The sequence below is a fragment of the Ptychodera flava genome, unplaced genomic scaffold (assembly GCF_041260155.1).
Source record: "Ptychodera flava strain L36383 unplaced genomic scaffold, AS_Pfla_20210202 Scaffold_45__1_contigs__length_1260105_pilon, whole genome shotgun sequence".
NCBI lineage: Eukaryota > Metazoa > Hemichordata > Enteropneusta > Ptychoderidae > Ptychodera > Ptychodera flava.
The window spans coordinates 103,026-119,680 of NW_027248367.1; the positions used below are offsets into that span (position 1 = coordinate 103,026).

At 38.9% G+C, this 16,655-nt stretch overlaps 1 protein-coding gene and 1 long non-coding RNA gene across 3 annotated transcripts in view; one reads left to right on the top strand and one right to left on the bottom strand.

Moving 5' to 3' along the window:
• The window catches only part of LOC139128154 (DNA ligase 1-like), a 51,790-nt gene that overhangs the window by 14,869 nt on the left and 20,266 nt on the right, over window positions 1-16,655 (bottom strand). The window contains exons 1-3 of one of the 2 annotated variants that reach the window (XM_070693992.1): window positions 4,163-4,669; window positions 3,083-3,553; window positions 1,988-2,067 (exon numbers count right to left, since the gene is read on the bottom strand). In XM_070693992.1, coding sequence (XP_070550093.1) covers window positions 1,988-2,067; window positions 3,083-3,553; window positions 4,163-4,643 — 1,032 coding nt within the window. In that variant the 5' untranslated portion in view covers window positions 4,644-4,669. Of the gene's footprint in view, window positions 1-1,987; window positions 2,068-3,082; window positions 3,554-4,162; window positions 4,670-16,655 lie in introns of those variants that run through there. The other variant, XM_070693991.1, reaches the window with a different exon arrangement.
• LOC139128166 (uncharacterized) overlaps window positions 1-16,655 on the top strand; it is a 65,691-nt gene that overhangs the window by 13,895 nt on the left and 35,141 nt on the right. The gene's annotated exons all lie outside the window — the stretch shown is intronic.

The following is a 16,655-nucleotide window of genomic DNA, read 5'->3' on the forward strand; positions in this document are numbered from 1 at the left end:
ATTGTGTCTTGACAAAGTCATAAATGCAAGTAAATACCAGAGATTGACAATGAACTCCGTGACTACGGTATCGAGGACTTGAAACTTCATCGATCATCTTGGATCAGACTACGTAAACCGTGAGCACTCACGGCAACGCGTATTCTTGACCGCGGACATCCGGGAACTTGCGGATTTTTACGTCATTTTTGCGTCACACTGCCGTGAGAACAAAATATGAAGTGTGGATTTTTCAACATTTACAACAGTATTCAAAGTTTCAACATTATGTCAATGATAAACACTAAGTTCTGTACTTTGTCACATAATTTCTGCATTGTTCACTGTCCTGTATAGTCAAATCCCATTTCACCTCACTCGCGTGCGTGAGGTGAAAGTGACGTCACTCCGCGGTCAAGAATAAGAAACGACTTCAGACAAGCGAAGTTTACACTGAGAACTCGGAGTCATGTCGTTTGCTAATTCAAGAATATGCGGAAAGGTGTCCTGCAGTTCGACAATTGACATGTATTGCAGTAGTAATTCCTGTATCCTTGGTTGCATGCGAAAAGGGCTTCAGCTGCTAAGACAGGAGCCCGTAGTAGATTTTCCGACGGCAATGTAGATAATTTGATGTTGCTCTCAATGGAAGGGCCGTGTGTTGCCGATTTCCCGTACGGCAGAGCAAGGGAGATATTTGCCTCGAGGGCTCGCAGAAACCCTAGGAATTCTTAGATGTTGAATGTTATTGAGATTTGTCAAAGTAAACAATGGCCCGTTTATGATAGTGTTGGTGTCGCTACCGCTGTCCATTGCCTATCGACAGACCATTGTTCACATTTCCTTGCAGACGCAATAAAATCATCCAACCCCACCGGCAGCGCCCCCAAGCGGTGAAATGATGTAAAAACGAAACAATCAAGACATTTCAGAAATCGCCTAATGATACTCAGAATTCAACATTAATACAATTATCAGTAGTTTACAGCTACTAAACATTCCAAACAATGTAAACAGCGGGGACTGTGTCATCTTTCGATGACTTGTTAAAATCATATTCCTATTGGGATCTTGATCATAAAGTACAATAAAGGTTTTGCAAAATCAACAATGAAAGAGTATTAAAATAAAAGATATATATATATATATATATATATATATATATATATATATATACCACAGTCTCTGCTGGTGAGAATTGAGTAAAATATAGATTGATTGATTATTATTTTATTCTCACCATTAATTGCTCATATACCTATCACTTTGTTTGCTACATGTTTTAGAGGTAAAATGGCTGTCAATTATTTTCAAAAATAACAATATATTTCAGCAGTTTAACTTGAAAACGCCAAGTGATAAAGTTGACCAACTGAAATAAGTTAAAACTAGCAAATTACGTAGTAGATCAGTTTATACATGTAGTTGGTCAGAAACACAAGACACCTGAAGCAGAAAAAATAATTGTTTTTGTGGTTGGTGGCACTCTGCAACTCGAATTTGAATTCCCTCGCAAGTTGGCAATTCATTTTTATGGACCTATGTAATTCTCGTGAGAGTTGGGGTGTTTCAAAATGGCAGCACACAGTAACTGAACCTGGCTTTTAAAAATGATCAAAAATAATCATTTATGACAAAATTTTCTACTGTTTTTGAACAGAGCAGAGCTTCCCTTGTGAGAAAAACCTATTGCCCAGTAGGATTTGTGGTCGATGACATCTTTTATTTCACGCAATCCGTGACAAAGTAGCCAAAATTGCCACCCATATGCATATAAAGATCAGTATAAGTGCACTACTATTTCCTAAATCATAGATATAGAAATTACATTCCAATTCCAAATAAATTGTACACACAGTATCTTCAGTGATCGCTTTGCGAGTGGCTTTCGTAAATAATTATTACTTGTTGACATTTCCCAAATATGAGAATTCTAAATAGAAGTAAATCTATTGATAATACTTTTAATTTAGATCCTAGTAGTTTTGTTTAATAATAGTAAACTTACATCAGTGAGTATCTCTTCATCATCTTCTCCCTCAATGACATCATGATACATTTTGACAGGTTCAAGTCCACCTCCATCTCCTGAATGAAAATACGGATATATGAAATACCCATGCTGATTATTGCTAATAAACAATGGTCATGATTGTCAGTCAGAGGTATATGTAAGGATTGATATCAATAATTCAAATAAAAATGGATCAATGTAGTATGCGCCTTCTTAATGAAGACTTTTACTCAAACATTCCTAAATGAAACTTTCAACCATTCTCTTATCAAATCAACAATAAAAATTGGGGGTCACCGTGCAAAGTTTGGAACTAGCGAAACAAATTACCAAACATGTTTTAAATTCAAAATGGCTGCCATCCCTGTGTTAACTCTATGGGGAAAATTAAATTTTGGATTTTCGATAAACTAGGAAGGCTTGAAAAGGAATCCCAACAAGTGATAGGTCAAAAAAGAATTGTAGAAATTTTTGAGTCTGAATCTGTCCCCGAGGTGCGTTCTACCTTGTAATGTCAGAAGGCATGCAGATATTTTACAAACGGCTAGCACATATAGACATAGGCTTACACCTGTTCTCTAAACCAGATTGACAACTTATTGACTTAGGGATTTTTTCTCTCAGGAAAGAGAATTTGACATTTTACATCTCCTGGTATTTGATTGATATTGGTAAATTTTCAGAAAACATTTAGTTTGATTAAAACATCACTTAAATATCAAAAGGTAGCGGTTTGAAATGGCTAGATGTACATCTCACACATTGTCCAATAACCTACCCCAGCATTTGAGTTGTATCTCATGGAGCCTGGACTCTGTTCAAGAAATGTAGAGAATGCATGCAGCGCTAATAATGTGACTACAATTGAAAACTATCAACATCCAATTGTCTAATACTTGAGAAGACTCTGTTCAAGAAATGTAGAGAATGCATGCAGCGCTAATAATGTGACTACAATTGAAAGCTATCAACATCCAATTATCTCATACTTGAGAAACAACAAATGTACCATAAAGGTAATACATATTCAGAGACCTGAAGTTTTCCATTTACCATTTATGTTAAATGTATGAAACACAGCAAACTTACTGTTTATGAAGAACAGTTCCAGTTCATCAAATCTGGCTTGGTCATATGTTGCTGTCAACTTGAGTTGTAATCCAACTTTGTCAGCCTCCTCTCTCATCTTATCAGTTATCAATAGTGGTTCAAATGAGTCAGGAAAACTACCAGATAGACATGTTTGTTTCAGTCTGTACAGGTTATACAGAGAAGGTAGGTCAATTGAGATTGCCAAGGAGTCTCTTTTTGTACTTTTGGTCACTGTTCCTTCACCAAAGCTGTCCCTGCAGTTTTGATCTACTTTTTGGACAGAAGTGTTATTTGTTATAGCCTCACTTTCAGTTTTGTCAAGCTCTCTTTGGATCTTCTCCCATGCTGCTTCCAGTTGCTCCGTTTTCTTCCTGACACTTCTTGTTTGGACTTGACTGTCAAGATCTCTCATTTGTTGCTGGTAGGATTCTTCATCTAGTCTAACATGTACCATGAAATCATCTGAAGCTGGTGTGTGTAGAGACCAGATGAGAACAGCTTATTTGGTTATATCTAGCTTTGCACTGAAAGTCAGTATACTCTCAAAGTTTGTAATTTTCATTCACAACACTTTTACTCATTGCTCTACTGTGCAGTGATAATATTTGAAAAAGCAAAAAAGCATCAAGTTACTCAAACATAAGCAAGCGATGTAATCTTTGTATATCAGAAAAACTGAACATTATAAATGCTGACAAATCTACACTGTTAAACAAACGCTCAGAGATGGTTTCAAAATGTCGCCACCAAAACAAATATTATCTATCAAATTTAACACCACCTATAAAAAGAATGGTACGTCCCGATCATATATATAAGAGTGTTGAGCTAGTATTACTTTCACTTCATCTGTCTGATGATTGCAGGATGCATGAAACTTAAGTAACAGATACCATTACTTTGTACTTGAAGTAATTTTGTGTATTATATATATATATATATATATATTATATATATATATATATATATATATATATATATATATATATATATATATATATATACTGGTATATGCATTATAGCATTAAAATATTGTCCTTTTACTCTGATTGAAAAATCTTAACCATTATACATTACCTGGTTTTCCTACAGCTGTTATGGAATCTAATGGTGATGGATTGCTTTGATTGGTACTGGTTTCTTTCATCCTCTGACTTTTGTGTTCAGTCCATTTTGTTTTTATAGGACTATGTTCATTTCTTTCAGTCCTTCCAGGATTGGATTGTTTGTGTTGTCTACTGCTGATTTCTTTTCTTGGCATCTTAGGATTTCTTACTTTGTCACTTTCATGCATCTTCTTTCTTTTCCGGTGATGTCCTTGTTTTGTTTGTGTTTGTTCTTTACTGGCACTTTCTTTTTGACGAAATGTCCCACTTTGTTTGCTGTTCTTTGAAGTTGTTTCTTTGTCTCTGACTACCCAAGATTGTTTTTTAATAATATCTGTTGTCTCCACACCTGCTGTATCTGACATCCCAGGCTGCATTGCTGTGCTTTTACCAGTCTCTGTGTTAGTGACTGACGTCCAATGGTGCACGGCTGTGGTGTCTGTACCCTCCATATCTTCTTTGACTGACTTCCCATGGTGCAAGGCTGTGGTGTCTGTACCCTCCATATCTTCTTTGACTGACTTCCCATGTTGCATGGCTGTGGTGTCTGTACCCTCCATATCTTCTGTGACTGACTTCCCATGTTGCACGGCTGTGGTGTCTGTACCCTCCATATCTTCTGTGACTGACTTCCCATGTTGCACGGCTGTGGTGTCTGTTATACCCTCCATATCTTCTGTGACTGACTTCCCATGTTGCACGGCTGTGGTGTCTGTACCCTCCATATCTTCTGTGACTGACTTCCCATGTTGCACGGCTGTGGTGTCTGTACCCTCCATATCTTCTGTGACTGACTTCCCATGTTGCACGGCTGTGGTGTCTGTACCCTCAATATCTTCTGTGACTGACTTCACATGGTGCATGGCTGTGTGTCTGTACCCTCCATGTCTTCTGTGACTGACTTCCCATGTTGCACGGCTGTGGTGTCTGTGCCCTCCATATCTTCTGTGACTGACTTCCCATGTTGCACGGCTGTGGTGTCTGTACCCTCCATATCTTCTGTGACTGACTTCCCATGTTGCACGGCTGTGGTGTCTGTACCCTCCATATCTTCTGTGACAGAATTCCCATGTTGCACGGCTGTGGTGTCTGTACCCTCCATATCTTCTGTGACTGACTTCCCATGGTTTGTATCCTCACTATCATCCACTCCTTTGTCCTTGTCTTTTGCATTTACATTATGTTGTTCTGTAATAATAAAGGGCATACTGTAAATGTCATGTAAACATCTGAAATATGTTATTACATCATTGCACAAGCCACGTTTGTCGTCTCTGAACAGAAAATACCAGGATTAATACTCTGGTCGTACTATGTCAAGACAACCTGTGTCTGTGTCATCAATTTTGGTGCGTCGGAACTTTTTTGCTTCGATCTTCGATGCATTGTGATGTGCTCGTCAATGAAAACAAATGACAGGGCAGCCCATATTTCTCCCATTATCATAATTAATTGTCTGATGTGAAAATTTGTGAAAATCAGCCATCATTTTTGGAATCCGACAAGTACATCCATTTAGCAAATTATGAGCCCTTCTCTTTTAGTTTTGTTAACAATGTGGGGTTCTATTCATATAGACGGGTACCTACTACCACCTGAACTTTTTATGCACTGAGTATACATACTGTTAGGTGCAAAGGATAACAGATTACAGAAGACTGATGGTTATGACAACCACCAGTTTGATAAGCTCAGCATTGCTTATAGCAGAGCTAAAAAAGTCACAGGGATACTAGCCGCATATTAGGTTCAAACATACCAATTGTGTATTTGCTATATGATCAAGTGAACGTTTGTGCTATTTGAGTTTATGCCGTAAAAATTTTTTATGGGTTACCTAAAAATTCTTTCTTTCTGTGGTGAAATAGATATGATATAGAGGTTTTCAATTGGTTTTTAGTAAATAAAATAGCGTTTGACAAATAGAATAATGTTCCAGCTAAACAGATCCCTCCTATTTTATCATATACCTACATTCACGTGCCTGTGTAAAGCTATGGGGGAAGCGCCCTCAGATTTGGGCATTTTTTTACATATCAATCACGCCCCTACCCAGTGCCCAAATATGGGCAGTCGCGTGCATCTCCAAACTACCTTGATTCTTCTTGCTATGCGCATGCTATCTGCAAACGTCCAATTCGTACACAAAGCCAGCACGAGATTAGGAAAACGTCTGCTTGTTCATATCCTAGTAGTGCATTGCAACAGTGGAGCCCGGATGGTGACATCAACTGATATTTCTCAGTTCTAGTGAAATCCTGTGTAAATCAAGTCCGTGCCTATTCAGTATAAATTACCATAAATTGACATCCCGCTTTTTGTCCTTCTTACACCTTGATTTCAGCCATAGTATCTTGGTCACATACTAGTACGCATGTTGCTTTGCGCGGTTTAGAATTCTGCTGGTAAACAAATGACGTCATTATGTATGTCAATCCACGACCGGAAGCAGCCTTCACATTTATAAAAATTGACACGAATGGCGATGATTTTTTGATATCGCACACATTTTATCTCCTAAACAATGTAGAATATTATGTAAACGACATATTTTCAAGCCATAAGGTATATGATAAAACCCTAATGACCCTCATACAGCATTGCGGCCCTTGGTCGTACGGCGTACAGGCCCCCACACGCTCGGGCCCTTCCGCAGTACTACCTCACGCCGCAAAAGCCGTATCAGGGCCGTAAAGATTGTTATTACAAATATCAACATTTTCCTTTTTTATGAATATATGTATATATATAGTCTCCCATATGTATACCTCTCTCAAAAAATCAGGGTGCCATTTAATTTTTTCAAACTTTAGCAAAACTACCATTAAAGATCTGAATGAAAATTCTTAATCATGGATCATGATGCAAAAAATTAAGCCATTGGCTTTGATTAAGGTTAAGATTGACAATGGTTAAAAATGCCTTCAACAATTTTGTATAGTTATTATTTCAGAGCTATTACTTTTCTTAAATACATAAATATCCGAAGGATTCAGAAAAAATGGCTGTCATAGGGGACTTGCAACACCATTTACATATATCATAGAAAACTTCAAACTGAAACTTCAGCTATTCTACTAGTGGCACAGAAAGAGAAGAATTGAATTGAGACCTTAAGGCGATACGGAAAGATAAACACACACGTGATTGCTAATGCTGGCATGGCAGTGTTCCAAATGGGCGCAATTGCACATGAAAATCATTTGCTGGTTACGTAATTTTCTAGGCACTCTGGCCTTCTGCTGTTGTGCAAATGTTCAGAATTTTTAAAGTCGATAAATTTTCAGTCTGTGTAAATGAATTTCAGCAGAATTTTAGACACTTCCAAGATAAATAAGGCTAAGCATGCGGTTTAGAAAATTCTTAATAATTTTTGAGATATGGCAAGAATAGTATTAAAAACGGTACAAAATTACAAAGTAACATTTGCCATTCAAGAACATAGTGTTTGTTTCACGGCTTAATTTTCCATGTCCAGGACAATGAAGAAGTATGTCAAGTATCACTGAGTAAAATTCCAGGGGATTTGAGAAAACCAAGAGTGGCTTTCTCTTTCCAAAGACATGCTATGCAAATCTGCATATCTATGATGTCACCTATTCCCTGACTGGCAACTATGCGTCTGCTCTGCGTCTTTGGTTCAAAAAATGCACAAAACTAATATTTTAGTGGATTTGACAAATTTTCCTTATTAGCAACTGTTGCCTAGGTACTCGAATCCTTCAGTATCGCCTTCATGTGTCCCATTGGAACATTGAGTCACTATGGCACTAAAGTGTCCTGTGTGATTACCATTTTATATCTACCAGACAATACAAGACAATATGTTTGGCATATTATGTACGTAACACCGTGGCGCTTCAATATTTATTGATATTCTTTAAGAAATTTTAAATTGTTGTCAGCATAGAATGTATCAGTACCTGATTTCTTGGTCCTTTTCTCCCATTTGAACAGAGAAGCAAATTTTGCCAAGCTTGCTGTGACCACTTCACTCTGGTAAAAATCTTTTTTAGTAAATTCGCTTTATCAAAAGCTTCAGTGTTTAAAGTTAGACTTCTTGATATTTCGTCTATGTATGTCTCCTGACGAGTCATGACACAGACATCCTTATGCATTGGAAAGTGCTTTTTAATCATACAAGCAATATGTGAATCATCCTGGACTGTTGTTGGTAGACCAGCTGCCATTGCTTCCAAGCCTTCAAAACTGTAGTCAGTGTAGCATGATGGAGGAAGGCATAGGTGAGATTGTTGGATGGACCGTAGCAATTTCTGTACTGAATAAGTTGGATAAAGTTTTGGCATAACATGAGCACTGTTAAGTTTTTGAATGAGATATTTTCTTGTTTTCTTTTTATTCCGCTGGGAAACTCCTGTGATCTTCCAGTCTGGGGATACCTTATGAGATTCCTTGAAGTTGTTAGCAACATTTCCGATAGATACAGCTATTGACTCACAAGCTTTTAAGGCTTCCTGCGTGCCAAGCTGTCCATATGTCAATATAATAGGAGCTCCGGACACAGTTTCAGTCACTAATTTACTATCAAAGTAAATTTGTCCAGGTTTTGGAAGAATCTCTTCATGAGGGATATCTGAAAGCTGTCTTCCATCAAAGTTTGTTCTGTAGACATTTTTAAAGTACTCATATATTTTAGGACCAATTGAAAATAGCATATCAGCTTCACTTGCCATTTTCAACATATCTTCTTCCAATTCAGGATTTTCCTCACCACCATTTTCCAAGAGGCAGTTTTTCTCTGGGTAAGCATGGTTTATCAAGACAAGCTTGGCATAGGGGAACAGTGTCTCTCTAATATCTGCAGCAGATAATGCAGTCTTTGGAGCATAACCAACCACATACTTGATGTTCTCCAATTTTCCAAGGTTAGGGTAACGGCTCTGATGCTCCATCAACCACTCTAACTTTGGCAAATCTTTTTTCTGATTAGCTCTTTTCTTCTTTTGTGCATGAATCAAGGTAACTCCACATTTCTTAGCATCTTTCTTCTGGTCCGCACTGACTTCTACATCTATTACAGTGGAATATGCAATGAGAACTTCCCCAGCCTTGGCCTTCCTTTCACAGAAATCATGGATTATAGTTCTGTGATAGTTTGTCAGTCCACAAGCATCCTTATCCCAAATGTCAAAAGTAAACAAGACCCCATTCGGCACAGGAGGAGATAGCTGGTGTAACTGAGCTTGAGGAAAAAGACTTTCATGGATAGCACCTGCTGCATTCTTTGTCTTGGGTGAAAAGCTGACTACATGTTTTATATGCTGCAACTTCTTTAGTCCAGGGTAGTATGTGCCATGATTTACAAGCCAGTTAACTCCAGGTGGGTCTTCTACAGGATCTGACCATTTACTTCTTGTAGCTGGAATCAAAGTAACTCCAACACTCTTTGCATCCGTCTTTTGGTCTTCACTGACTTCAACATCAAGGGTAGTACAGTAAAGTTTGTACACTTCATCAGACTTCAGTGTGCTGTCGGAGAAATCTTTGACCAGTGTTTTTGTTGGTTGTGATGTCAGGTCATCTGATGCTGTATTCCAAGATACTGACACAAAGCAGTGCTTGAGAGACTGTATTGGCCATCGTCCCTGCAGGAAAATAATGAGTTAATTGGCAGGATTGAAAAGAGAAATAATTGTATTGTGATTATTGATATGAACAAAAATTTGTGATCACCCAAAGGGCAGAATTAATGTAGTGTTTCCTTCAACTCTTAAAATAGTTCATGAAATGACAATGTTGGTAAGCAGTAAAATTGCTTGATTTCATCGATTTCTTTGTAGAAGTTGAAACACAACTACTTTTCTTTTCTTTTGTATGTTTCAGAAAATAACCCTTTGGTAATGATGTTTATCAAGATTTAGTCTGTTTTAACTCTGCTGTCAGCGACGCGGAGCTTATCAAATAGGTTGAGTTTCCGTCGACAATTGCCTTCTCCTCTGAAACCGCAAGTCCGATTGCTTTGAAATTGTATATGCAGTTCACTTGGGGTGACCTCACTTAAGTTTGCTCAAATTGTGGTGAAATTTGCATATTTATATATTTGGGGCATTTTTTGCTGTTTTTGGTAAAAAAATCTTTTCCTCTGAAACCGCATGTCCAATTGTTTTGAAATTTGATATGCAGTTTACTTAGGGTGACTTCATTCAGATTTGTTCAAATCGTGGTGAAATTTGCATATTTGTATTTTTAAAGCAATTTTTGTAGTTTTTGGTAAAAAAATCTTTAAAAATCTTCTTCTTCAAAACTACCAGTCAGATAGCTTTGATATTTGGTACATAGGTCCCTAGGGATGATCTATTGCAGATTTTTTCAAATTATGCAGAAATATTCAAATTTGCATTTTTAAGGCAATTTTTGCCACGTTTGGTCACAAAATGTGTTTCTAAAAAGTACTGGTCTGATAGCTTTGAAATTTGGTATACAGGTTCCTATAGATGAACTAAGTGATCAATACATATTGAATTTCTGATGAAATCTGTAATTTTGTATTTTGGGGCATTTTTTGCCATTTTTGGTCAAAGTTTCAAACAATGTGTTTCTCAAAACGTACTGGTCTAATAGCTTTGAACTTTGGAATACAGGCTTCTACAGATAAACTAAGTAATTAATATATATTGAATTTCTGATGAAATCTGTAATTTTGTATTTTGGGGCATTTTTTTGCCATTTTGGTCAAACAATGTTTCTCAAAACGTACTGGTCTAATAGCTTTGAACTTTGGAATACAGGCTTCTACAGATAAACTAAGTAATATCAGGGCTCGAAAATTCTCGCCGCCCGACGCCCGGGACAAGTGAATTTTGAGTCCGGGCAAGTGAAAACAACATTCTCTCAGCCCGACGGACAAGTGAATTTCAATGAGGCCACTGTACGTACGCGCTGCCATTCTCTAGTTCTTTGAGTGTACCGCTTTAGATATGGCCGGCCGATAAAATAGCTCTGTTCTACTTGGTTACAAAATAGCAAAATATTGACGTCTTTGCAGCTCTTATGTTTTTTCTTCTCATGAAATCATGTCACGATGCCTCCTCAACAGAAAACTACAGCTTACAATAAAATGTTGTAAGGTGTTGAAACAATTTACCCTCCTTCCTACAAAGTTACAATGAATTGAAACACTTTACTCTCCTTTCTACAAAGTTACAAATTCCCTGGTACGTGAAGCAAACATTGTTGCAATCGCGGTCCCTCAGTCCATCATGGACGGACCGTGGTACAATACATCATGGAGGAATGATGAATATACACTGAGGCTTGGCTTTGCCTCCGTGAGTCCCGCGTACCGGTCGTCCTTTTTAGTCCAAGTTTTATTTACTTTGCTTGAATCAAAGTTTGGCCTGCAATTACTCAGTTTGATAGTAAAAACCATTATTTCAAAGGAAACTTTCACAAACAGAGTCAGAATACAAGGGAAACCAAAAGGAGAAAAATTTGAGGTTTTCTGAAAGGTCAAATCTGGGTCATCTTATGTGATGTCATGAATGAAGACCCCTTAAGTACACAATTATGGTTCAAAAGAAACCACCTAGGGAGGTCCAATAGGTACAATCTTATGATAAATGGTATTTCTTGGTGCTTTCCAATTTAATGGCATGTAGCTTGACTGTCAGTTTTAAATTAAATTTTATTAACAGTTATGGCAGAGGGAAATTGTCAACAGTAGTTGCAGTAAGCATATCCATTTCAAATCATCACATTAATATTTCTGCAGATTCCTCCAGTTTAATGATGTAATAGTGAACATCACTGGACATTTCTTGGTGATATCAAAATATCAAATGAAATGTTCCTGGGCTACAATGTTATCATTATCATTAAAACTATTATTACTCTTTAAAACATTGGGAAATGAATTGAACAATATCATTGTGTCTTGTTTTAAAGGATACTTATGCCAAAGATGTTATTGAGCCTGCTTGATCACAACTATACTTGTATCTACACTGTCACTATGCTACCGAATGCTTTCTTCTGCATGGAAAATTTGTATTTGTGTGGCTAACAAAATTTACATCATGACTTAAAGAGTGCATAAATGTGCCACATAATAAGGTAGTAGAGCTTGTAGTGTATATGTATGATAAGTTGTCATACTGTGAACACTAACTCAATGCTGCAGAAGTATTCTGTATCTGTGGTAATACACTTCACATTGCTACCTGATTTTTAGAATTGCCACCTAATTATTTCTTGTGGCAAAAAGTTTACCATCAGAAATGAAAAAGTATTTCGATCCCTTCAATGTCATAAAAACACAGATAATTAATGTAATAAAAACTAAACAAATATTTCTTTAATGTAAAAACTATCATGAACAATATACAAAACATCTTGATTTGTAAAATTAGTAACTCCTGAATGCCAAGAAAGCTGTTGCTACACTTGAGATCATAAACTGTTTAAAAGTTGCTCAAAGTGGCTACAAGATTTTTTATTTGGCTAAAGAGTTGGCTAATCATTTTGGTGACTTAGGGGAACCCTGCAGTTTATGAACATACCACGTGGTAGCAGTAAACTAAATGATACTGAAAGTTTCATGTGGGCACAATTTGACACAACACCGGTGGCCCATTATATACTTACCCTTAGTGCACCTACCTGACTTGCCTATTAAAATCAGGTACCAGGTCATGATGACACACAATGACAATGCACCGGTGTTGTTTTATTGAAATACATTACATGTCCCCCAAAAATTTAATTGGTCCCCCATTAAGACCTACTATGGGTCACTGTGTCCCCATGCTAGCAAAAGCTGGCTGAAACACTGTGTATGTGTACGTTACATAAGATATTATTTTTGATACACAGAATAAGGACACAAATTTATCAGTAAGTTACAGCTATTGTTTCTTTACAATGACATTAATAAAACCATACACATTTACTCTTAAAATCATCTGAAATTCAGGGCAAGTGAATTTTTCTTCCGGACAAGTGAAATTGAAAATTCACTTGCCCTATGGCAAGTGAGTTTTTAAAAAAAATTTTCGAGCCCTGGTAATATATATTGAATTTCTGATGAAATCTGTAATTTTGTATTTTGGGGCAATTTTGCCATTTTTGGTCAAAAATGTGTATTTTCAAACTACTATCTGATCTGGTGAAATGTGCATTTTTTATTTTATTTTTTTTTGGGGGGGGGGCAATTTTTGCCATTTTTGTTCAGAAATTTTTTTCTCAAAAAACTACTCTTCAGATAGCTTTGGTTGACATGTTCTTAGCGATGTTCCGATGTGATATATTCCAATTATGATAAAATCTTCAGTATTTTTGCAGCTATTTTAGCCACTTTTTTTCTGGCCACTGAAATGAGCTATCAAAGATTTCCACCCTCTTCATCAACATGTGTCAAAAATTGTTATGCTCTACATAAACACAGCGGAGCTATATCGGCTGTTAGGTCGCTTGTATCAAAATATGCTTACAAAACAGTAAGCCTGTTTTACGTGAATGCCATTGGTTTTTTCACATAATCAACAATTACCAAAGTCCCTCTACATGTCAGTCCAAAACTAATTGTATTTCCTGGTACACATTTCATCAAAATGAGTGGAGAGAAATAGAGAATTTTGTTAATTCTTGTCAGGGAAACTTTAAACATGCACTAATTGAATGTAGTATTCATTTACAAAATGTAATACAATTCAGAATTCTGATGTTTGTTAATGTTTGTCTATTTTCCTTACAACTGCATTGATCTTTATCAGATATATCACATTGTGCAGAAATTGCATATAAAAATGTTTTCAGAGATAATATCAAATATGTGGCTATATCATAATTCTTCATAGAGAGAAGTTATAGAAATTCAATGTATTGCCAGATATCAACTGAAAATGCTTACGTTTTATTATATATTGCAGCTGTGTGTAAATTTAAACTTTTGCCACATGTTTGAAACTTCATTGAAAGTGTTATGATCAACATAATGAACAATATTCACCACAGATTAATTCTTACACTTTTTCATCTATCATCGAACGCCCAACTTCAGAATATGCACCGTGCTCATATGGCTGGTGACACCAACACAGAAATTAGTTCGTTCAGGGTGGACGACCTCCTAAGACAACGGAGGCTTTGTTCGACCCACAACAGGTAAGTGATGTCTGTCCGTCATTGGATGTTACCGAAGGGACGGTTAATCCCGGTGAAACAACGCAATTGATTTCCACCGCGGGTTCTAATCTGCCCAGTTTCGCGCCAAGCGAGACCACGCCACATATCTCTGGGCAATCTGTAGTCTGGCAGAGACCCTGCGATTCGCGTTCTTCCCTGTTGGAACACGCATGCGCCCTTCAGAGACGCGACGCAAATCCCCGGGTCTGGACGTTCTTGCAAGCGACCGGTCGGATTTCTGCCTGATCCGGGTACTTTATAGAACTCCACAAATCCGTTAATCAAAACAAAAATGACAGGTAGCATAGCCAAATAAAATTAAAAATGAAAAATAAAAATATACCGCGTATATAGGTCTACCAGTTACTAGTATATATTCTCTCCGCCCAGTTAGATAGGTTTCTCTTTTGACGTCACTACCCTTATGAATATTCATACCCTTGCAAAAACGGAAAGTCGCTGTGTCTGGCAGCGCATGCTCACAACTGCACAGCTTCGAATGCAGGCCCATCACGGCGCGCACAAAACAAGGCACAGCGACTGTGGAGAGTCTAGGCAATCTGCTGCCGGTACCGGGGGTCCTGGACTTATGCACACTAATCAGGTTGTCCAGGGGCCAATCCCGCAACAGGGCGGGATAGTACCAGCTGGAGCACGATTAGGTCTCCCTAATCTCAACCAGGCTACAGTGAGTGGGGTCCCTGGTCATATGTACACTACTCAGATGAACCAGGGACTTTTACCACAGCCGGGTGGGGCAAGCCAGTCATACACTGCCCAACCTAGGGATCAGATGGGCCATCCTAACATCAACCAACAGTACCAAGGTTCGATGTTTGCCCCTAATGGGCCACATCAAGGCCCTTACCAAGGAAATTTCCAACAAACCAGCACTTTTCAGCCGTATGGAAATTATCCTCCCTTTTTCCACCGGGCACGTATTACCAGCCTCCAGGTTGGAATTACTTTAACCCAGTTGCTCCTGGGCAACAGCTACCATACCATCACCCAGTCGGGGTGAATGTTACACAGTCGGGGTTTCAACCGGGGCCTAACGTGGGTACAGGGCTTCCTGCTGAACACATTTGTCCCACGGGGCCTACACCTGTGCAGACGCTCGTCTTCGATGGGCAAACAGGCTGTCACTCGTTCGACTCATAAGTCAGTTTCCACTGGCAAGGGACGTCGTGGTGTTAAGCGCATGCATACGTCTCCTGCTAGCGTGAGTCGTCCTGGTGCCCCTTGTGACGGGCCCACAGTGTCGACGCATACTGGGCGGCCTAGCGCAACAGGGCAGCCTTCAGCGGTTAGAACCGGTTCTCAGGTAGTGCCCATTGTTGCAAGAACTAGAAAGTCTCAATCCCATGACGCTCATAAACGCCACTCGACCCCAGCGTCAAGCATTGAGGATAGCGAAGATGGCTTGCTGCCCACGTCGCACCCTCACGATATGGGCATTGACCTTGACAGTGTGTCCATCCACGCTTCCTCTGAGGATCGCGATTTGGACGGTCACGAGTAAGACGCAGCAGCTCCCGAATCAGTTGCCAGCGACGCTAGGTCAACTCGAGGAGAAGGGGACGCGGAGGAGTCACAGTCTTATGTCGAAGATACCGTTGTAAAGACATCAGACAATTATTTCCGTCGCTGCTACGGATATATCTATGAGACATTCGGGGAGGAGTGTCCTCTGCCTCCTCCGCTGTCTCGGCCTGAATCTCACGTGTTGTCGTATGTCAACCCAACAGAGAAACAGACCGAACCTCGTTTTTTGCCTAACTCTCTCGCGCTAATAACCGCAATAACGAAAGTTCAGAACGAGATTGCAGGGAACAATGCTAACACACTGCCATTACCTATTGGTAAGTTGCCGGCAGCGTCCCACCTCATGCGCAATAAACAATATAAGACGCATGACTCATTATTCACAGCCGGCCTCCCTAAATTGGATGCAGATGCCGGTAAAGTGGATAATCAGGCTGGCTCATTTAAATCTATCACGATTGACCACACCTTATTGCAAGTAGTGGGTCAGTCTGTCAACGCGACAGTAAGGACGCTCTCTCATTTGGACTGGCTCGTGGCTCAATTGGTACGTATTACCGAGACCACTGATCACCCAGACCAATTTGCGGATTTGACTCAAGCCGTGGGAAACACCCTCGTGCATGGCCTCGAGTTTTCCGTTCGTAGTCATGCTATGCTACAGTTATTGGAGCGTGATGCGTTTCTAAATCGCCCTTCGGTCCAATTAACTGACGAGCTTAAAGCCAGGGCCCGTGTCGTGCCCTTGGATCCTAAGGCTCTATTCGCTGGCAAGC